Source organism: Pristis pectinata, chromosome 3 (assembly GCF_009764475.1).
Source record: "Pristis pectinata isolate sPriPec2 chromosome 3, sPriPec2.1.pri, whole genome shotgun sequence".
Taxonomy (NCBI): Eukaryota; Metazoa; Chordata; class Chondrichthyes; order Rhinopristiformes; family Pristidae; genus Pristis; species Pristis pectinata.
Window position 1 is genome coordinate 120,544,409 of NC_067407.1, and position 24,202 is coordinate 120,568,610.

General features: G+C 40.3%; 1 protein-coding gene across 1 annotated transcript in view; it reads left to right on the top strand.

Moving 5' to 3' along the window:
• msh2 (mutS homolog 2 (E. coli)) overlaps positions 1 to 24,202 on the top strand; it is a 52,586-nt gene that overhangs the window by 19,167 nt on the left and 9,217 nt on the right. The window contains exons 7-12 of the mRNA XM_052011173.1: positions 6,217 to 6,416; positions 9,993 to 10,102; positions 12,622 to 12,745; positions 15,843 to 15,993; positions 18,071 to 18,168; positions 23,823 to 24,068. Of these exons, the coding sequence (XP_051867133.1) occupies positions 6,217 to 6,416; positions 9,993 to 10,102; positions 12,622 to 12,745; positions 15,843 to 15,993; positions 18,071 to 18,168; positions 23,823 to 24,068 (929 nt within the window). The remainder of the gene's footprint in view (positions 1 to 6,216; positions 6,417 to 9,992; positions 10,103 to 12,621; positions 12,746 to 15,842; positions 15,994 to 18,070; positions 18,169 to 23,822; positions 24,069 to 24,202) is intronic.

Here is a 24,202-nt window from a genome sequence, read left to right on the forward strand (position 1 = left end):
TGTTTCAATCTGTTCCTGTCTTTACCAAAATTGTTACTAATGATAGGCCTATATCTTGGTAAAGCACCTCACTGAAATCATGTAGCTGAAGGTATTCTGGCCAGATGTTATCCTCAAAGGATAAAACTGCTAGTCCTTTATTTGAGCAAAAGCAAAAAAGCTTGTTTCCTTGTTAGCTATCCAGCAAGGGTATTTTTAACAGGACAATTCATATGTCTGGGGGGGAGGGTAGTGGTGGAGGGGAAAATATCTTGTTGATCTGACAATGTCTCTATTGATATCTGCTGCCCTCCGTGTATTGTGAGTTTTACCTTTGCTAGGCTAGGAGAGCAGAAGCTAATTTTGGTATTTCCACTAATGAGCAATTGAGTACCTCAACTTTTGCTGTGCAGGATGATCCACAAGCCACATTATCTTTAGGCAAAACCTAAAAACAGGACATCAGATCTGCATTTTATTTCCACAACATTGGATGACGAGAGCTTTAGGCACGCAAACTTCCTTTATGTATTGACAGTCCTGTAGTTAAATGGGATGTTTCCAGTAGTGGGAGAGCCTCAGAACAGAAGGACATCCCTTTAGAACAGAGATGAGGAAAAATTTCTTTAGCCAGAGGGTGGTGAATCTGTGGAATTCATTGCCACAGACTCCTGTGGAGACCAAGTCATTGAGTATATTTAAAGCAGAGGTTAATAGGTTCTTGATTAGTAAGGGCGTCAAAGGTTACAAGGAGAAGGCAGGAGAACAGGGTTGAGAGGGGAAAAATAAATCAGCCCTGATTGAATGATGGAGCAAACTCAATGGACTGAATGGCCTAATTCTGCTCCTATGTTTTATGGTCTTAAACAATAACTATTTTGAACCAGAGTAGCCTTCAGATCTGCTGTGGCTGATGTTTCATCTTGGCAGCTAGTTTGAATCGCCCACTTGAATATTCTCTTTTAAGAAGTGAAGTATATCTGTATTAGAATTGTTGGCCAGAAATGGCTAGGTATAGCCAAAGTAATTTTCAAAACTATTTTCCAAAGTTGTGCTGGAGCTGAGATGGTTCTGCTATTCTCAGATGAGCCAAAATACCAATGGTGATTTGTGTGTATGCAAGCCTTGCTGTTATGAAAATGATGCAGCCTGCGTAGAGTTCTTTATAATTAATTGCAACCCAGTGAAAGTAATTAAGTTTTTTTTCTAGATTACTAAATATATCACACATCACAAATCCAACCATTTTCTCAATCACAAAGTTTCCTCTCTCTGTTCCACCCCACCCTTCTCAGCAGTATTTTGACTTAAATACTCAGAGGCTTTGTTCAGATCTATAGAAATGCATACATTGTTTCTGGGTAGTTGCTTCTGCCATTTACACTTAGTAAATAATCCTGTCTGACCTTTCTACATAAGTAAACTTCCCATTTTTATGTTCTATACTAACACAGTCTTTAATTTGTATCTAGGTTATGTTTCTTGTAGTAGCCAGCAGAATGTGGCTTACTGTGGGGAAGTCTTGTCTATTCTGATAAAAACAGCACATATTTATCATCGCCCTTCCTTAACTCTTTCTTGAGCTTGGTGGCAATTTTAACCTCTTGTCTCAAAGTACCTTGTTTTTCCACTGTAAAGGCACATGTATTATATAAATGTAATTCATTAGTTCTTCACAAGATTCTTTCAAAATGGAAAATATAGCAGCAAGAATTTAAAGCAGATTTGGCTGCCCCCTGCTGGCCATATTTTAAAACTTAGAATTTAGTTTTCTGTAAAAAGGTAACAAAAGGGAAGTATAAAATTTATATGCAAGTAAGGGATCAGTTTCTAAATTTAGAATTTTACTTTCTCTCCGGTTAACTTCCCTTTGTCCTCTGTTTTAGCAGGTAATACCTTGCAAAAGCTTGCACATATAGAGTGCCTTTAGATGGCTAAACATTTCAAGGAGCTTTATCAAGCAAAATGTGACACCAAGCCACAGGGAACTGTTAGGGCAGGTGCTTTAAGGCTTGGTCAAAGACGAGAGACAAACAGGAAAGTTAATGAAAGGAATAGGAGCTTTAGGCTCGGATAGCTGAAGGCATGGCTGCCAGTGGAATGTTCAAGAGACAAGAAATGGTGCAGTGCAGGTATCTGAGGCTTGTAGGAATGGAGGAAATTACAGAGATGACAATGAATATGATTAAGGTGGGATTTGAATTTGAGGCAGAGCTACATGGGGAGCATCTGCAGGTCAGCATTCACAAGGGTGATGTATTTCTGCACTAAATGCAAGTTAAGTTGTGGGCATGGATTAGATCAATTTTACAGAGGGTATAAGATCTAAACCATCCAGGAGAGAAAGGATAAAGAGATTCAGTCCCATCAGCCTTTTAGTACTTCTCCTCTTCCTCTTTTTTTCCAAAATTAGAGGCATCAAAAACTTTTTGATTAATTGGTGAAAACTAAGGGTTAAATTTGAAATCTCCTTCTCTCTATGATTTGCTTACTAGACAGTGAATTTTCCTGCAAAAACATCAGAGGTACTTAATATAGCAAGGCCTGTTTTTGGCCCTGTTTTCTCAAATCTATCTGTAAGCTCCATTCCCAGCTCTTTCCTTACAGAATTGCATATATTCTTACAGAGCTCTCTTGAAAGTAGCCACTTGAATCTACTTTCATTACCGTTTTTGGCACATTGCGTAAGAAATAGGATGTCCTCGCCTGACTCCCCAAAGCATTTATTTCCCTCAAGGTACAAGTCAGGAGTGTGATAAAATAATCTCTGCTTTTCCATGGATAATTCTGGCTTCCAACAGAACTGTAGCATTTCATTGCTATCCATTTTTGGCAATTTATCTACTTCAAACATGTACTCCCTTCATTACCAGTGCACTGTGACTACAATGAATCTACAGGATGCATGGCAGTTACTCTCTGAGGCTTTCTTGACAACCTAAACTAGTAATCTCTAGCACCTCGGGAGCAAATAAAGTGTTCCTGAAGGTCATCCCTTTTCCCTTGTACTCTTCTAGTAAATCACCCTGCATCCTCTCTAAAGCTGCAAGCCCTGAATTGGACCCAATCAGTTCTTCAGATATAGAAATCTAGATTTTCCATATCCTAAAGAAAACCTGGTTAGGGCACATTGATACCACAACCATATGTTCAGAAACTTTATTGTGGCCAGAAAAATATGCAATATAATGATCTGGAACTTTGCAAACTTTTGCTGATCTCAAATTTTCATATACAGCTCAGTCACAGATAATTAATTATATGCTTATTTTATATGGGTGAGTGAATGATGTAAATGTTGCATATGCAAAAGACAAGAAAATGTTATGCTTAAAATAATTTAATTGGGAGTTTGTTAAGATACCTTTGTCAGGAATGCTATTGTGCAGATCTTCACTATGTTTCCCAAGAAGTTCCACTGTCATTAGGCACATGCCCAATAGCTTTAATCATGGAATTATAGAAAATGAACAACAAAGGAGACATTCAGGTTATTGTGTCTATACTGGTTGAAAAAGAGCTACTCAATCTAATCCTGTTTTCCGGCACTTGTTCAGTAGTTTTGCAAGTAATGGCTCTTCAAGTACACATTTTAACAAGAATTTCTGCCTCTATCACCTTTTCAGGCAGTGGGTTCTTACCCATTCCACCTTGTGGAAGAAAAGTATTTTTTCCATCTCCCCTTCAATCCTTTTACTTTAAATCCATACATCATGGTTTTTGACTTATTTGCTAAAGGGAAATGGATTTTTTTCTATTTACTCATTTCTAGCCCCTCATAATCTTATAGGTCTTAATTAAGTCTCTCCTTGTGTCCCCGTTTTAAAGCAAACAACCTGAGCCCATCCACTTCTTTCCTCATGGTTACAATTTTCCAGTCTTGACAACATCCTTAAATCTCTTCTGCACTCTCTCCAGTGCAATCACTCTTTTTCCTGTGATGTGGAGACCAAAACTATACATCGTAAGCTATGTTAATTATAGAAGTATCGTTGTGAAATACACAGTTATATGGCAGGGAAGCAGGCCCTTCGGCTCATCTTCTCCATGCCAACCAAGATGTCTATCCAAGTTAGTCCCATTTGCCTACATTTGGCCCATTATCCCTGTAGATCCTCTCTGTCCATGTACTAAATGTCTTTTAAACATTGTAGTTGTACCAACCTCTACAGATTCCTCTGGCAGCTTGTTCCATATACCCACCACTCTCTGTGTGTGGTGGGTGAGGGGGGGGGGGGGCGGTGGTAAAAAAAAAGTTTCCCACCAGGTCCCTTTTGAATCTTTCCCCTCTCATCTCTCTCTAAGGTCAACCCTCAGCCTCCGTATACTCCAGGGGTGAACATACTCATGAATCTTTTATACAGCCTTTCCAACTTAATGACATCCTTCCACTAGCTGGTGGCTAGAACTGTGCACAATACTCCCAATGTGGTCTCACCAAAGACTTGTACAGCTGTAACGTGACATCCCAACTCTTGTGCTCAGTGACCTGACTGATTTGAAGGCATATACCAAACGCCACCATTACCACCCTGTCTACCTGTGTCACCACTTCCAGAGAACTATGTGCCTTTTAAATAAGATGCGGGTGAATGGAAAGAGGGGAATTAATTTTTCTATTAGGTCCTTTGATTTTCTTTTTATCTGTACTGCACTATTATAGCCACACAGTGGCAGAATAGTACCCAAGAATCTGATATATTTTCAAGTTGCAAGATTAGCTTTTTTAAATTTGATGATGGCAGAACAATATGAGAAGATTTAAAACTAAGAATACAACACAGGTCGTCCGTAGGTTACGGCAGGGTTTCATTCCTATGAACTGTTCGTAACCCAATCAGTTCACAAGTAAAAAATGCAGCCATGATCAGAGTTCCCAGGCAGAAGAGAATGCCTGCAACCCTGCAGCAGCTGGCAAATCCATACCATCAGTCTGTCAGCCGCTTGTTCATGTGTACAGGCTGTACATAAGTCAGGCGCTTGTAAGCTGGGGAGGCCTGTATGTTGAAATGTCAGGAGTAGGATTTTTCATAACTTGCAAACAGAGAATTAACATCCCCTCCCACTTTCACCTTTTATCTGTGACCTCCTGTAATATTACAACAAGCTTGAGGAACAATTTGTCTTCCGTCTGGACATATTGCAGCCTTCTAAATACAATATAAATTTCTCCAACATTAGGTAACTTGCTTTTCCTGTCTGTATTAGAACCAGCCATTTCTGCTGTAAGCCATCCATCTGTGATGTTGACTCAGTTTCTCTCCCCAGTATTACAGCCTGACCTGCTGTGCATGTCCCACAGCCCTGCTTTTAGCGACACACAACACAGAAAGGTGTAATTGTACTGCAATTGCCCCATTAACCCACTTGACCTGATCTCACCCTTTGTCCTATCTGTCCCTTCTACCACCTTCTCTGCAACATACGCTGTAATAATACTATATGCTTAGAAGCTTTGTGACTGTGGTGCTCCACAATTAATATTGACCTTGGCATAATCTATTTTGTACTTGGGGGCAGCACTGGAAAACAATCTGGAGTTAGAATCTTGGTTTCTTGTTTCCTCTGTAATCTGAGGCACGAAGTAACTTGGCATTGATCAGATGTATCACTAAGGTTAACGGGGTGTTTCGTATACAAAATGGCCACATTTCAAAAGTTAAGAGCATTGGCAGTACCTGCTTTGAAGTGTCTGGAGGTTGGGAAAATATTCTATTTTGTGAACAGGAATTCATAATTAAGTGCTGCCTTTTTATCTAAGTTGACCATCTTCAAGGGTCAAGACATTTGTCTGTCTTTTTAATTCTCTATTAATTTTCTCCCTAAACCACCTCTCATTCTTTTTTTGGCCATGAATGAAAGCCGCAAACAGGTGATGCGCAGCCAATGAGCTGTCGGGTACCTACCGATGTTGCAATGAATTTTATATGAGAAGGTTGTATGTAGGGAGTCACAACTCTTTCCAAATCCCACCTGGGTGAGACCTGGTTCCCAGACTTGCCATTTTTGCACAAAAATGCAGATAAAATGGGGAAATTGAATAATATGTCATTGAGCTGGGCAAAGCCCTTTCATGTGCCACATTGCTGCAGTTGTCAGGTTGAAATGGTTATTTTCATTTTATGTTGTCCCCTCTGTTCTGTGAGTTTATGATTTGAAATTAACTTTATTAATTATTTTGGACACTGATCTATTGAAACAAATGCCTAATGATTTCTTATAATTTGCTTTAACAAGACTTAACCTAGTGGAGGCTTTTGTGGAAGACACAGAGCTTCGACAGAATTTACAAGAAGATCTTCTTCGGCGCTTTCCTGACCTCAATCGCTTGGCGAAGAAGTTCCAGCGTCAGGCAGCAGTCCTACAGGACTGCTATCGTATTTACCAGGCTGTCAACCACCTCCCAAATATGGTGCAGGTGTTGGATAGGTACCAAGGTAAGAAGTAACATACAAGGTACTTGTATGTTCAACATAAATGAATAGTGTTCTGCATTGAACATTTTTTAAAAAAACTGCAGATGGTGTAAATCTGAAATTAAAACAAAGTGCTGGAGAAGCTTAACAGCACCTGTGGAAAGAGAAATAGAGTTACTGTTTCAGGTCAAAGACCCCTTGTCAGATCTGGGAAAGAGAAAATAAATTCATTTTAAGTTGCAGAGAAGGTGGGGGAGATGTAGGACAAATGGAATATCTCTGATAGGGTCACACTGGTGGGAATGCACTGTAGATTACATCATCCATTTGATAGGTTAGAGGACAGTCAGAAAAGAGAACATGAATAATGAAATACAAAAGCTATAAAAATGAGGGCAGTTAGAAAGAGAGAGAATGCAACCAGGTAAAATCTGCGAAGTGCAGAGCTGTAGGAAATGTCCAGCAGGTTAGGCCATGCTTATGGAGAGAGAAAAACTGAGCCAATACCATGGATGGTTGACCTTCAGCAAAACTGGCCGGATGTGATGCAAACAGATGTGAGTTACTGGAAGTTGTAGAGTTTTGATACCAAGTGCAGAGGGCCACAATATATCCAGAGGCAAGTTGATGATGGTTCATGGATACCCAGTTTTGAGAGTCCAAACAACACACACAAAATGCTGGAGGAACTCAGCAGGTCAGGCAGCATCTATGGAAGGAAATGAACAGTCGACGTTTCGGGCCCTTCATCAGGACTGGAAAGAAAGAGGGCAGAGCCACATAAGCCTCCGTATCCAAATATCATTCTCTGCAACTTCTGCCATCCTCAACGGGGTCCCACCACCAGGCACATCTTCCCCTCCCCTCCCCTCTACACTTTCCACAGGGATCGTTCTATCTCCCTTGTCTGCTCATCCCTCCCCACCAATCCCCATCCAGGCACTTATCCCTGCAACTGTGCAAAGTGTTACACCTGTCCCTACACCTCCCTCACCACCATTCAGGTTTCTAAACAGTCCTTCCAGGTGAGACAGCACTTCACATGTGAATCCATCAGTGTCATTTATTGCATCCGGTGCTCCCAGTGCAGCGTTCTGTACAGCAGTGAGACCTGACACAGATTGGGGGATCGCTTTGTCGAGCACCTTCGTTTCATCCACCAGAACAGCCAGGATCTCTCAATTGCTGGCTATTTTAATTCCCCTTCCCATTCCCACACTGACATGTCTGACCACTGCCAAGTTGATGCTAAACACAGATTAGAAGAACAACACTTTGTATTCCATCTTGGTAGTCTCCAACCTGACAGCATCAACACTGATTTCTCTAACTTCCGGTAACCACTCCCCACTGTTTCCCGACCCTTTACCCCTTCTTTTTCCCCTCCCCTGCCCTTCACCCACACCTTCCTCCTTTTGGTTTCCCCAGCTCCTTCCCTTTTATTCCATGGTCCTCTGTCCTTCTATCAGATTCCATCTTGCTCAGCCCTTTCCTCTTCTACCTATCACCTCCCAGCTTCTCACATCATTCCTACTTTTTCCCCCAACCCCCGCCACCCCCACCTACTTACCTTCTGCCCTCACCTGGATTCGCATATCACCCACAGGCTCATTCTCTTCCCCCTCCCCCCCCAACCTTTTATTCTGGTTTCTGCCCTTTCTTTTCGGTCTTGATGAAGGGTCTCGGCCTGAAGTGTTGACTATAGATTTCCCTCTGTAGTTGCTGCCTGACCTGATTTCCTCCAGCATCTTGTGTGTGTTGCTCCAGATTTCCAGCATCTGCAGTCTCTTGTGTCTCCGTTTGAGTATCCAAGTTTGTTCCAAGTCATCTGTTCTATTTAGCATAAAGGTGGTGGCAACATTGAGCTTTGCTATAACAGTTCGGGAGACCACAGACAGATAGGTCAGAGATGGATGGTGATTTGAAGTGTCAGGCAGAGAAAGCTCGGGATCATCCTCGCAGGCTGAACACAGGCGTTCTGTAAAGCGGTTACCTGATCTGAGTTTAGTGTCTTCATTGTGGAGGAGACCATGTATGCAGTACACTAGACTGGAAGAAGTGCAAGTTGCTACTAGAATCCCCTACCCAACAGCTTTGTGGGAGTACTTTCACCAGATGAACTACAGCAGTTTAAAAAGGTGGTTCACCACCATGATCTTAAGTGGAATTGGGGACAGACCATAAGTGCTGACCATAACAGTAATGATGCAGATGCAAATGACAAATGCATAATAAAGAAGCCACAGTATTTCTTTGGTCCGTTAAGTTTCTGGTCAGTGGTGACCCCCAGGATGTTTATGGTTAGGGAGTGGATGATGGTAATACTGAAAAATTCTCCTCATTGAACCAATGAGTCTTGGTGCTCTGGCTTGATGGTAATGTCAAGTGCCCTGGCCACAAGGTTCCATTTTGTAGTGGAATACAATTCTGTTGATGATGGCCCAAAGTACCTCATGGATGCCCAATTCCAAGTCTGCTCCATTGCCACAATGGTAGTGGCAACAACCAACAACATAATAGAGGGAGTCCTTGCTGTAAAGTTGGGAGTTTGCTTAACAATTATTGGTTACCCCTGTCAGTACTATAATGGAAATGTGCATCTGCAACAGATAGAATGGTGGGGATGACATCTGGCAGATCAATTCTTGTGTGGGTTGATTCACCACCTGTTGCAAACCCAGTCTGGCAGCCATGCCTTTCTGGACTGTTTCAGCTCTGTCAGTAATGAGGCTGCACCCTGCCAATTTTAGTGATTTTCACTGAAGTACACTTGAAGTACATGTGATCATGTATTTGAACCATGTAACAATGATCATAGTCCATTCAGCCATAATTTGCTCAGGCTTAAGGTTAGATCTTTAATTTTGTTTTGCACAAAAGACTGTTGAAAATGCAAGGACTGATAATCCTCTTATTGAGGGGAAGGGGAAGCAGGGCCATGAGTGAGCAGAGAGAACAGTGTTTCTTGAACCATTAAATTGGAAGATTTAAGAGCCCAGGGACTGACGGAAATATAGAGTGGATGAACTTGGGTACAGAAAGAGAAATAAATGGGGGCAGAGGGGGAGGTGGAAACACTGGATTACTATGGAGAGAAGAGAAATGGGAAGAGTCTTGAATGTTTAAAATCATCAATAGTTAACACCCTGAAGGGATGATGTTCCACACTTGTAGTAAATTTTCACTCTCTGGAAGGTTGATGGGCAATTGTTAAAAGGATGCTTCAAACGAAATGGGTAAAATTTTCCTTGGAAAATTTACATTGTACCTACCACAGTAGTTTCATTGGAGAGCCAGGTGGCATTTATGCGAATCTAATGGTCAAGTGCCACAAGTAGCGCAAATATAGATTTCTGTATTTAGCTTCACACCTGCCTTCACCTGATATTGCTGCAACAACTATACATAGATAACTGGGCTCATGCCCTCATTGTTTGTTTGCACAATAAATGGCCCATAATTAAGTCATTCAGTGAAATGCTGGTATCTTGACTATTAGAATTTTCATTAATATATTGTTTACTGAAATAAATCCTTTCTTCTCTTGTGTTACAGCCTTGACTTATCTAATGTAATCGATGTTAATTTTTTCCACAGGAGCACACCAGATGTTACTGAAAGCTGTCTTTATCTCCCCACTGACTGATCTTATCTCTGATTTTGCCAAGTTTCAGGAGTTGATTGAGACTACATTGGACCTGAATCAGGTATGTGGTTTAGCTGAGGCAGCTGATGTATAAAGCTCTTACACATGTAATCTGTGGAAGGTGAAAGTGAGCGCCTGTGTGGATTAAATAAAAACAAACTTGCATATTATGCAGTGTCTTCCAATGGGTGTAATTAATTAAGAATCCAGACATTGGAGAGTAACAAAGAAAATAATTCTCTTGCAGCATTTTGAAATGAGTAAACTAATTTCTCAAAAGTCTGGATGAAAATTGGTGAGGCTAATTAAATTCCTCTCATTGTATTGTAAAGTTGTATCATGGTTTGAGGGCAGAACTATAATATTTAGCTTCTGTATTATGTCAAGTAAATATTTCAAATTTTAGAAAAATGTTATCAAAATATTGCTTTGGATATGTGCCAGTAATAGAACAGCCTGTGATGATCAGAAGGTGCTCTAACTTCACTGCTAATATCTGACTTGGAATTGGTTTATCTTAATGAGAAGGTGCCAGCTCCTGAGTGTTTTGTTTTCCCAGAAGTGCTGTTGACAAAGCTGATTGGACTTGGGGAAGCAAGTCAGTCTAGAAAGTGGTTGCTTGAAGCAGCTGTGTGGATGGTGCACTATTGCTGTCTTTTTTTGTATCATGGAATCCAACTCCCATTTGCAGTTTGGTGCTGTAGGATGAAGGGAAATGGCATTCATTAGTCTGTGATGGGACATTGCACACTAATGTGCAAGAGGTGAGCAAGTGATTTTCAGGTGAAGGTGAAATAAAGTTTAATTGCTGGTGTGGCAGTGGATGATTACTGCTGGGGAAAAAAGTATTAGAAGGTTTACAATTTCTCTCTCATAAAATCCTGTGACTGGCTTCATTACTGGGGCCCCCAGTAAACTGCATTTGCTTTTTTTGTTGTGTTTGTTGGCAAGCATACTGGAATAATTCCACAGTTGTTGTTCTTCTGCATAGTGCCATGGGTCTTTTTCATCTGTCTGAAAGGGCAGATGAGCCCTTATTTTCATTTATCAGCCAAAGACACCACCTCCAGCCATGCAATATTACTTCTGCGTACACCATCTGCCCATTAGCCACACACTACTCCCATGGGGTCCCTCCCCCCACTGTTCCCACCTGCCCACCCCACCTCCACCTTCCTTTCTTATCAGATTCCATCATCTGCAGCCCTTCGTTGCCTCCACCAATCACTTCCCAGCCTCTGTCGCTATTTCCACCCTTCCGTCCTCCATTTGTCAATCATCCCTCCTCCCTGGATTCACTTATTGCTTGCCAGCTCTTGCCCCACCCCTTTGCTTTTTACTGCCACCTCCCCTTTAACTTTAAGTTCAATTGAAGGATCGTGACCAAAACATTGACTATCCTTTACAGGTGCTGCCTGACCTGCTGAGTTCCTCCAACAGTTTGTTTTTTGCTCCAGATTCCAGCATCTGTAGTCTCTTGTGTCTCCAGTGTTATCTCGTTCCTTCCCATATCAATCCAGTTCTGTTTGCTTATTTCCTTAAGGTTATTCCATTTTGATTTATTTATTTGTGGTTTTGGTTTCCTCTTATTGTCTTCATGGCTTCCCTGAAAATGTGAAAGATCTGCTCTCAAATCCTTTCCAAATGCTGCTGTATAGTTGAATTGAATGAAAGAATTGGGATGGATTACTATTCTGGTGCATAAGGACAAATGAATACCTGTAATATTAATTATCCTCTTACAGATACCGAGAGATCTGTTCTCGTTTCTGGTACTTCTGTCTTGTAATCCATGTCGAGAACTAACAGATATTTTCCAAAAACAGAAAATACTGGAAATGCTTCACAGATCAGGCATCTGTAGAGAGATAAGGTTAATATTACTTGTCAATTCCAAATTTGAAATTGAGTTTATTGTCATATGCACAAGTACATGTATGCACAGGTGTAATTACAAACTTGCTTGCTGCAGCATCACAGGCACATAGCATCATATAAGCAGCATTCACAAGAAAAACATAAATTATACAAGAATTGTGCAAGAAAGAACACAATTAGAACAAAAAAAAGTCCATTTTAGTGCAAAGTGGTCATAGTGTTGCTGAACCGTAGTGGTTGAAGGGAAGTAGCTGTTCTTGAACCTGGTGGTGTGGGACTTCAGGCTTGTGTACCTTCTGCCTGACGGTAGCTGTGAAAAGATGGCATGGCCCTGATTGGCGGGAGGGTGGGGGTCTTTGATGATAAATGTTGCCTTCTTGAGGCAGCGCCTCCTGTAGATACTACCAATGGGGAGAGATGTGCCCATGATGTATTGGGCAGTTACCATTCATCAGAAGAAAGGTCTTCAACCTGAAATATGTACTTTTTCTCCAGAGGAGCTGCTTGATCTACCTAGTATTTCCAGTATTTTCTGTTTCCTGCATCATCACTTTTTTTTCCTTTTTTTCCCTTCCCAACCTCCTCAGAAATGGGCACAAGAGCTTCAGTGTGCTGAATGGCCTTTTCTTTACAATGATAAATTAATTAGATAGCTTTGCGATAATTATGTCAACATTGAAAGCAATCATTTGCTTTTAACAGGTGGAAAATCATGAGTTCCTGGTTAAACCATCTTTTGATCCAAATCTGAGTGAACTGAGGGAGAAGATGGATGACCTGGAGAAAAGTATGCAGTCAGCTCTCAACCAAGCTGCCAGAGAGTTAGGTACAAAATAGATTTCTGATTCATTCTTTTGTGTTCATACAACAATAACTGCAATGTCTTTGTTTTGTGGCTTTAATGTAATTAAAAAGTTCCAAGATGTTTTACAGGAGTATTACCAATTAGTGATATGTAGCAGTGCACACTTTCCATTTGAAAACTGAATCAAAATTGAATATGAAATCCAGGGAATAGCTGCTGTTATGCTCTGCAATGTCTTTTGACCTAACTTTAGAAGAGCAATGTTTAATGTACTCGTATGAGTGTTCATTTCTCACATTGGCTATTCTGTAGCTTTATCAGGTATTGAACTAAATTTATTTGGCCACTGTAGTTCCATTCTCACCAGTAAGTGGATTGAGCATCATGTTAGGTGGACATGTGTAGGCGAAAAATGCAGGTGAGCTCCATCCCATTAGTTTGGGCTGGATTTAAATCGGATTCCAGATCTGGAACCCCATTTCTCATCCCAGTGCACTAGATTAACTTAACTGATACTCATATAATGCCCTATTTTAAATAGGCTGTTGTGTGGGGAAATAAAAGTGTCAGATTTCTGAATGATTTATGATATGGAATTGTATTTGACCCTGAGATGAGCTTCCATTACTTGGACACCTCCTAGCGTAACTCGACTCTACCTCAGTTTATCTGCTGCTGAAATCATCACCCGTGTCTTTTGTAACCTGTTCTGATACATTCCTGTTTATCGTACCATTTTCCATCCTCAAAGTTGAAGTGATCTAAATACTGATGCCTGCATCCTAACTTGCACCAAGTTCTCTTTACCCATCACTTCTATGTTCTCTAAGCTACATTAGCTCTCAGTGAAGTTGCATCTTCATTTCACAATTTCATTTCCGTTTTCTCTTCCCTATCTCATTACCTTCCTCCAACACTTTAACCTTCCAGGATAATTCTGTCCCTGCTTGTACACGAAGGAGCTGGAGGAACTCAGCGGTCAGGCAACATCTATGGAGGGAAATGAATTGGTCCTGACTCTGGACTCTTGATCTGGACATCAGTTCAGATGAAGGGTCTTGACCTGAAATGTCAACTGTTCATTCCCTGCATAGATGGTGCCTGACCTGCTTAGTTTCTCTAGCTCCTTTTTTTTATTATTGCTCCAGACTTCCAGCATCTGCAGTCTCTTGTGTCTCTATCTCTGCTTATGTTTCATTTTAATCAAAACATCATTGTTATGTGTGCCATCAACTGCCTGAACTCTGGAATCCTCTTTGTAACTCTCTATTTCTCTCCAACTCTAAAATACAATTTTTAAACCAGCTTGTCCAACTTTTTGGTATTTGTCCTGTTATTCCTTATGTGTCAGTAATACTATGAAACATCAGATATGGGAGTGGGGTGGGACTGTTTTACTACATTTAAATGTGCTTTATCTGCAAGTTGTTTTTAACAATGTTGAAAGCTAGGGTTTTGGTTGACATTAGGCTTGCTCCCAATATCACGTGGGGAGGTTTTGAATTGGTAAGGGACTTCCCTATCAAGTGTGGGAAATTGGGGGAGAAAATGTGCTGCAATTACTCTTCCTTGTACCATCTACTATAGGGTAATAGAATATTTTTTTTGTTTGAGATTAGTTACAGATGATAGCATATATTTCACTTGCTAGGGTATAACGAAATGTTACCTGGGATCAATGTTGCTTATAGACATTATCATTAGAAATGTAATTACACAAAGGTTGTGTACGTTTTATCAGAGGAGGAAACCTGCAACTTTACTGAGTGACTGTTTGTGATTATTGGATTCCCTAACGTAAACCACACCTGTAACCTTTCACTTCAATAGCAAGGCAAATTTGAGAAATCAATTGGGATTTTGGTGAAAAGCCATTCATAGTTTGCCTAGGATTTATATGTAGGTTGTGGAAAATAGCTCAAAACCCTAGTTAAATGTGGGGGAGAAATATGTATCCTATTGAACTGGAACTCTTTCTGAAAGTGATACTATATTCATTTTTTTAAAATATCAAGCTTTACCTAATCAATATTGTTACTGGAGAAGCTTCAGTTTTAAGGGTTTTTCATGCTCCCTTCTGCCAGATGCCTGCTGCTGGCTAAGAAGTGAAACTGACTTCTTCCACAACTCACCTTAAGGTGGGAGGAGTTAACATGTTACCAGTGATGAAACTTGCACTGTTTCTTTGCTGTGGGTTTGCGAGGAGGGTGTGGCGAAAGATGCAAGGGTCCTTGTCACGGTTCATCCCCAGCAGCTGCGTAACAGATGATTCTCTGATCTACGGGCTGTTCCCAGGGACACACACAGAGACAGACATCAACTGCTGCTGGAAGGTCATCAACTCGGTGAAAGACGCCCTTTGGTCTACCTGAAACTTGTTGGTCTTCAGCACTGCAAGATGTCCGTAGGGGAATGTTCCCAACTGGCACATTCTAGGCGCAGGAGTATGTGCTGAGGGACGCACTGAAGCTGGGTGCAGCCAACGCAAGGGCTCGGTGGGGAAGGACTACAGTTTAGGGTTCTTCTGCCACTGGAGAGTGAGGGGCAGGGTCAGGTGAAAAAGCCCCTTGAATATTGTAAATACAGGACTGGGTAGCCCCCAGGCAGCCACACGCGTGGCATCGGTGCTGTGTTATTTATATAAAAAGGTGACACTAATGATTGATCTGTACAAGAATGTAAAGGCTTGCACGGTTTTATAATTGTATATAGTTTGTCTTTTATTATGAATAAAGTTTATTTTGGAATAAAAAAAACTTTGTCAAAAATTTTGTAATAAGCTTTTATATCTTGCCTTGGGAAGCTAGGATAGATTTCAATTGTTTTCCTTTTACCTCCCATGACCGGCAGCTCAAAATCTGAGTGCTGCATTTTTTTTCCACCCTGCAAAGATATTGTGGATAGCAGATCAAGTGAGCATAAGTAACACCAGAATATACTGTTGACAGAATCACTGACCTTTGGAATTAATGTGATCTAGTAAATGGGATTTACCATAGTTTAAGATAGAGAAAGGTGGTGTTGGGAGTGACGAAAAAGAATGAATCAAAAATGAACATTTTGTAATTGGATACCTGTGGGACAGTTTCCTTTAATTATCTCCTTAATTTATATGTAGGTCTGGAAGCTGGAAAGACTGTGAAACTGGAGTCAAACGCTCAATTGGGTTATTACTTCCGTGTCACCTGCAAGGAGGAGAAGGCCCTTCGCAACAATAAGAAATTTAATACTATAGATATCCAGAAGAATGGAGTCCGGTTCACAAATAGGTCAGAATTTTATTTTGTTTTGTCCTTTCTAGCGTTATTGTCACTAGTTCAGTTATATTTTGGGTGAATACCCAAAACAACACTTTGCATCTTTGAGTGTTGACATCTTTGAGAGTCACATTACATCGAGCTCGTCATTGTAGGATGCAAATTTGAGTCGAGCTGCATGGATAGAAGTTGAACTTCTTTCAAAGAACCTGGGTGCATTTCCTGGAATTAACTTGTGATTAAACACAGTTGGAGTACACAAGGACTTCATACTACCAACCAGAATGAAACTGCCTGAGCAAGTTGATTTGTTACATTCACTGAAATACATCATTTGGTTGAAGAGCTGAGCCATCCAAACTAAAAAGGTTTCTGGTCTGATCTATTGTTGCTGCTGCATATGCTGAGTTAGGTAAAATTGCAGTTTGCATACTGTGTTTGATCTCGATGCTTCTGCTTAATGGTAGGGTGGTGAGTATGGATCTTGAAGGAAGGGTTGAGGGGAGTTCAGGCAGAACCATCCAGTATGGCCTCCTGATTTCTGCTGGGTGGTGCATTAATGGGGTCATTGGTTTAAAGGAAGCATAGCTGTGAATTCCAAATGTAATCTTTAGGGTTGTCCTCCGTTTCCTTGTTTTGTGGTGATCCTGTCTGGCAGCATGGTTCCATTGCTTCCTGACTCCAACCAGCAAGTGCTGTGCTGACATCCCCTGTCTGCATGTGGTAAGGTTTAACATGGTTTAATCTTCATTACTTGGCTCCCTTACATTCCTCAATTTACCTGCTGCTACTTGGCACCTATGCACGGTGTGCTTATAGCATCCAGCCTTATCTCTGTTTTCACCCTGGATTGTACAATTGCTGCTGTGTTATCTAACTGCCTGTGTGACATCACAGATGGGCCAGTTACTCCAGCCAAAACCTCACCCACGATTACGGCATTGCCCATTTGGCTAGCTTCTTGCATGCACATCATGTCAATTATATCTTAACCTGCATTAAATCCTGCTCGTCTTATCACATTTGTCTATGGAATATCCCATCCTTCGGACATTGATTTCAAAGTTATTCCCTCATTCATCATTCTACCTCTGCAGCCTCCTTCAGTCCAGGTTATACCTATGCTTTTGAGCCTATAATAGAATGCACTGTTCTATCCCCTCAGCTGTTGTACTCCCTGTACCATTATATTTTTCCACTGTCCAACAAGTGAATGTATATTGGTGCTATTTATGAGTAAAATGGGTTGAAAATTCTAATTAATACAGTCAATTTAGCTGCTGTGGATGTCATTGTTGTATTTGGGACAAGGGGCTGAGCATTAGAGCATGACTTCAAGTATTGCTTCTCCATTATTAATGCTTCATTAGTCCACAGAACACAATTTTAATTAGTTAATAGATTTTGAGAAACCAATTGCACGGCATTAAGATGAGTTATGGAGAGGACAAGTCAGTTGATGCAGGACAAGAATCAATCTTGTGATGGAAGATACAAGATCAAAAAGGCCATTTGTGTTGTGTTTGACAGAAGCAAAATAGTGCAAGTTGTGTTAAAGTTGAGCAAAATCCTGATGCAGGGTCTCAACTCAAAATGTCAACTATCCCTGTGCCTCAACAGATGCTGTTTGACCCACTGCGTTCTTCCAGCAGTTTGCTTTTTGCTCCAGATTAAAGCGTCTGCAGTCTCTCTTGTATCTCTGAGTTAAAATTGAGGTTGATTTAAAAACTTTTCCCAGTTTGATGAAAGGTCACTGAACTGAAACAATAATTTTCTCTCTCCACAGAAGCTATCAGACCTGAGTATTTCCAGCATTTTCTATTTTTATGATCTAGGACATGTCTCTGTGTAGTTGAATCCTTGTCAAGTTCTTTCTGAAATTACTCTGAATTTAGTGCAGCCAGTTCCCACTGTTGTCCCTACCTTCTTTCCCTACTGTGATACAATTCCAGAAAGCATCTGCTTTCAGGTTTTGCTTGGCCAAATGCAAAGATGTCCTTAAAATGCATTGCTTACGTCAGAAATATTCTGATATTCACCTCTTAAGAACTGAATTTGTGAAACTTGGTTTTATGAATGTTTCTTCTAGTAAGCTGAGCTCTTATAATGAGGACTACATGAAGAGCAGAGAAGAGTATGAAGAAGCACAGAATGCAATTGTTAAAGAAATCATTAATATCTCTGCAGGTAAGATGTTCTGGAAGAAATTTCACTGCATGTTTTTAAACCAGATAAGGCATTGAATAGAAATCTGGCTGGTCTGTTCACTTGCGTGCAAATGATGTGATTTGTAACTTGGAAGACAGAGCTCTTCAGATGTCTTGCCAGAATTCATCTATCAAGAAATAACTTGTTCATCTGGTTGTTGCAACTATAAATTTAGTTATCTGCAAAACAGCTTCATTGGTTCATTATAGACTGCCCTTTTGAGATGTATAACTTGATTGGGCATTCTGCAAATGCAAGCATTGTTTATGTAGCAGCATTTACAAGCATGGTTGAATTGAGGTAGAATGGACCAACTTGTGTGCAGATTATTGGTAGCCTCGGTGACTGGACATCCATCATTCAATATAGTTATGTATAATGCTAACAGAACATAGATCTGGAGTGGTATTGACCTTCTAGCTAACTGCCATGTTTCTGGAGTTCTTGTTAAGCAATTAACATTTTAGATGGAGTAGGAAGTAGTGAATCTTTAGTAATTTCCAAGTTGAATATCATTAGTTATTTAATCAGCTTGCATTTTGAATGTCATTGGTTATTTAAACAGATTACCTTATAGCCTGGTTATATTAATCTCATTATATAGGGTAATTTTGTAATCTTAGTCATTTCTAGTATACGAGCTGATGTCTACTAGTAAGCTAATAGTTTTAAGCTATCTGCTGATGGCTCCCTTAGCCATCAATATAAACCCTGACCTAGAAAGCAAGGACAGGCAGAAAAAAATGAAGTAGGTTTTCAGCCATAGTAACATTACAGTAAGTAAAGAAACACAAACTGGACATGTGATTTATGCTGAGGTGAAGTGTTTTCTTTGTTGGACATCTTTTTCAGAATGGAGTATTATTAATCTATAGAATTTAATTAACTTTAATCGGGGAATTAACTTTCAGGATTTCTTTTCGAAACATTGTGTCTTAAATCTACTGACTGAAGGTATAATTCAGATACTGTGAGTAACGTCTGTAGTAACAGTATGTAATCAAAACATTGACAGTATATTAATATAGTCACATGAACTGTAAAAATGTGGATTATTGACATGTGTCACAATCCTCTGTCACTAGATTAATGTTAAATTACTCAGTTTGAATATTAAAGTTACAGCTGATGCCCAGTTAAACATTAGCCTGGTTGAATGAAGGGTCATTGACCCAAAACATTTGACTTGGTTTCTCTCTGTGGATGCTGTCTGACCTGCCAAGTTCTTCCCAACAACTTCTTTTATTTGTTTTGAATTGGTAGCATCTGCAGTTTTTTTTTGCTTGCTCCATTAGTTGCAGGTTTGTTGGCTGTAAGCCAGAAGGTTGAGAGCTCAAGATCCATTCCAGAGACTTGGCTGACACAGAAGTGTAACAGTGAAAGAATGCTACACCGTCAGAGGTTCTGCCTCTCTCAACCAAGACTCTGTCTGGGACGTCAAGCGGATTATCCCGTTATTAGGCAAGGTCTTGTATGGAAGGCTAGTCTGAAAAGGATGCACGGAAAAGTAGCTAAGTGGATATACAGTTGGCATGATGGTAGGAAGCAGAGGGTGATGGAGGCCTGTGACTAGTAGTGTGTCACAGGAATCAGTTCTGGCCCATTTTTGTCTGTCATTTATATAGACTATTTGGATGAGAATGTACAAGGCATGGTTAGTAAGTTTGCTGAAGACACTAAAGTAGGTGGTGTCATAGACAGTGAAGAAGGTTATCAAAAATTACCAGGAGATCTTGATCAGCTGGGTAACAGGGTCAAGGAATGGCAAATGGTATTCAGTCCAGGTAAGTGTGAGGTTTTGCATTTTGGGAAGTCAAACCAGGGTAGGAATTTCAGTTAACAGTAGGGCCCTGGGGACTGTTGCAGAACAGAGGGACCTAGAAGCACAAGTACATAGTTTGCTGAAAATGGCGTCACAGGTAGACAGGGTGGTGAAGAAAGCATTTGGCACACTGGCCTTCAGTCAGGGTATTGAGTATAGGAGTTATGACGTTAAGTTGCACCCGGAGTATTGTGTACAGTTTTGGTTACCCTGTTATAGGAAAGGTGTTAAGCTGGAAAAGATTGCAAAGAAAATTTACAAGAATGTTGCCAGGAATCAAGGGATTGAGTTATGGAGAGAGTTTGAGCAGGCTGGGACTCCATTCATTGGAGCGTAGGAGAATGAGGGGCATAGATAGGGTTAATGCACACAGTCTTTTTTCCAGGGTTGAGGAATCAAGAACTAGAGAACATGGGTTTAGGGAGAGAAAGGAAGGATTTAATAGGAACCTGAAGGGCAACTTTTTTACTCAGGGTGGTGCATATATAGAACGAGCTGCCCAAGGAAGTGGTTGAGGCAGGTACAATACAACATTTAAAAAATATTTGGACAAGTACATAGATAGGAAAGATTTGGAGAGATATGGGCCAAACACGGCAAATGGGACTAGCATAGATGGGCATCTTGGATGGCATGGTCAAGTTGGGCTGAACGGCTTGCTTCTGAGCTTCTACATTTCTTCAACATAGTGTTGTAGTATTTTATTTACCGTCAAGTGCTTAGTGATGGGCTGTGAAAGGCAGCACTGCATGAGCGAAGCCCTGTAGTCTTCACCTGTCTTTAATTCTGACGGCAGTTAGTATGCTCTCGAATCAGAAAGCACACACATTATAGTTTACTGATGCTGGTGACTGAGGAAGACTGCTGTGCAGTTGTCACTGTAGATTAAAGTTAAGTTACTCAGAGTTGAGTAAAGATACTATTTTGATATTTATAGTAAAATTATGGACATTTTGAGCACTAAAGCATAACTTATGATGTATGTGAGCTTGTGTGATGGTAATTTGGGTTAATCTGCCTAATGTGCTGATGTAAATTCAAAACTGCCAATAACCTGATTATTGTGTTAAGTAGATTCAGATGACCCCATTGAATTAGTCTTCCAGACTCTGGTTTCAACTGAAGTGATGATGTGTACGGGGTGGGGGGAACCTTTTTTTTGTGTGCGCCTAAAATATTCTGTGGTTTGTATAGTTAATGTTTCGCCGTAATAGAGAAAGCATAACCTGGTCTCTATTTTCTAACTGAGACAACCTGTTGACATAACATTCTTAATTCTGCAAATAGGGGGAACAGATTGACAGTATTTTTAATGAAACCACTATTTATTTCAACTTTGGTTCTTTTGCCTATTACATTTGATAATTCACTCTTTACTATTGAAATATTTGTTGGGGTGGTTCTTTAAACAAAGTATGTTGAATAAGATGGCAACTGAATTGCCTACAGAATGGCATTGATCCTATAATGGATGTTGAATATTTGCTTTTTGATCGAGGTTTAGAACTATTGTATGATTAGAATAGTTTGCTTCGCTATAATTCAGTAGGTTTCTGATCCTCTTATGAGTGCAGAGGAGGTTCACCAGGTTACTGCCTGGATTAGAGAGTATTAGTTATAAGGGGAGGTTGACAGACTCTGATTGTTTTCTCTGAAGTGTCAGAGATTGAGGGGAGACCTTATTTGAAGTTTATAAAATTGAGATGCATAGATGGGGTAGACAGTCAGAATCTTTTTTCCAGGGTAGAAAGAGGGGGAAAAGGGATATGTGCTGGTAAGTTTTTTACACAGTGTGTGGTAGGTGTCTGGAACGCACTGCCAGAGGAGGTGGTACAAGCAGACACGATAGTGGCATTTAAGGGGCATTTAGCCGGATACCTCCTGAACATGATGGGAATGGAGGGATATTGATCCTGTGAAAGCAGATAGAATTAGTTGCTTTTGGCATCATGGTTTGGCACAGGTATCATGGTTTGGCACAGACATCGTGGGCTGAAGGGCCTGTTCCTGTGCTGCACTGTTCTGCTGAATTCCTGCTGAGCAACTTGGGTGATGATCCATCTTGATCTCTATCAAATTACTTCCCTTTTTGGAAAGTGAGTGGGTGGGGAAGAATTGCTTGTCTCTGTGTGTGTGTGTGTGTGTGTGTGTGTGTGTGTGTGTGTGTGTGTATATATAGTGCTCCTAAATCTCATTTAGCATGGTTTAGTTCCAGGGCAAAGTTTCTTCTCATCTGCACCAATAATATACCATTGACTGTCTTTGGTAGAGCATATCACTTAATATTTAACACTTGCACCTCCTACATCAAGCATGCCTAATGGCATTTCATATAAGTATGTCATCAGTGTTTAATTGGGAACATCAGCTGTCAAGGGTTAGATTATAGTATAGCAGCATTGAGATTGCTTTAGTTTAATTTCACTGATGGCCTTGAGACTTTCATACTCTCAGTTTAGATTGAATTTGCGTTGGTGTGAAAGATGTGTGCCAATCAGTCCCTAATTCATTTCAAAATTGGCTGGAGTTTCCAAAGCATTATGGACGGTTCTATAAAAAGAAATTGGTAGCCAAGAAATTTGAAATGCCCAACAAGCAGATCTTTGTCTATTTTGAGCTATGGAATATTGCTGTGATAGCAGGATTAAATCTTTCCATGTCAGTTATCCATTTACTTTTCTGTTCATGGAACTTTTTGTTGGGGATAGGAGTGGAGAGAATTTCTGTCTAAGTCCATATGGTTCTAACGCGCATCCGAAATGCCTTACCCTTGCTCATTTCCATCATCACCCTGCAGTAAATAACATTTAATTATTAATATCTTATCCTGATAACACATCTCAAAATTCTGCCTCCAGTTACAAGTGTGGAAAGTCAGATTCTAACTGTGCTGCTAGTTGTTCTTGCACAGGTCAAATGGATGTAATGAGTACCCTAAATGAATCCTTTGTACTTTACTGAAAAAAGAGTAAAAATTGTCTTTCAAACACTATTAGAAAACTTTGGAACTTAAATATTAACTGTCCCCATCTGGTGGCAGGTGGTTTTAGATGGCAAATACTATAACAAGTGGTAGATACTGTAGAATGGGTCAGGAGGTGAGTATCAAATAATAGGACAAAATGTTTGGAAAACTCAGTAAGTCAGGCAGAAATAGAATTAACAACTCCGATTGATGTCCGATCATAAGTTGGTTTAAAACTTTATTTTTGTTATGGTGTCAGAGTGCTCCTCCACACCTCACACAGGCATTCCTTGCTAACTCCCCCATTGTGGTAAGGCACTGGCTCCAGTGTGATCACACTCCCTGCCATCATCCCCACCTTACCCAGCTAGACTCAATTTGTCTGGCCCGTAAGCAGGGTGAGATTGCACTATTTTATATAACTTAGACTGTGTCATTTATATTGGCTAGGCCTTATGTTTTCAGATTTTTGATGTGTTCTCCTGCACCTTCCCCCAACTCCCCATTAAAAGTATGTTTCCAGACCCTGATATTAATGTAAAACACTGTAAATACTGGAAGTCTGAAATAAAACATAGCAGAACAAGTGGCATCTGTGAAGAGAGAAAGCAAAGCAATGTTTTGAGTCTTTGATATCTCATGAGAATGAATGATGAAAAGTTATTGACCTGAATCATTAACTGAATTTCTCTTTGCTGTTTGACTTGCTGAGTATTTACAGCATTTTTTTTGTTTTATTCCAGATATCCACTGCTTCTTTGCCGTAGGTATCCAAAATCTTTGCAAATGAGTTTGTGTTTTACAATAAATTACAAAACCTATCTCTCCCTTTTTTTTCCCATACAGGCTATGTAGAACCACAGCAGACTCTAAATGATGTGATTGCACAACTGGATGCAGTGGTCAGCTTTGCCCATGTATCCAATGGAGCACCTGTGCCATATGTGCGGCCTGTGATCCTTCCAAAGGGTCAAGGTCGGATTATCCTGAAGGCTTCTAGACATCCTTGCATTGAGGTCCAGGATGACGTGGCCTTCATACCCAATGATGTTACATTTGAGAAAGATAAGCAGATGTTCCATATAATAACAGGTAATTGTTGATGATTTTACTGGATACAATAATTATAAGGTGAGAAGAAGTTAACTAATGGTTAACGTAATTGGGACTTTGCCATCTATACGTCTGTTCTGCTCACCATATACAGCTGTCACTGGTCTGAACGC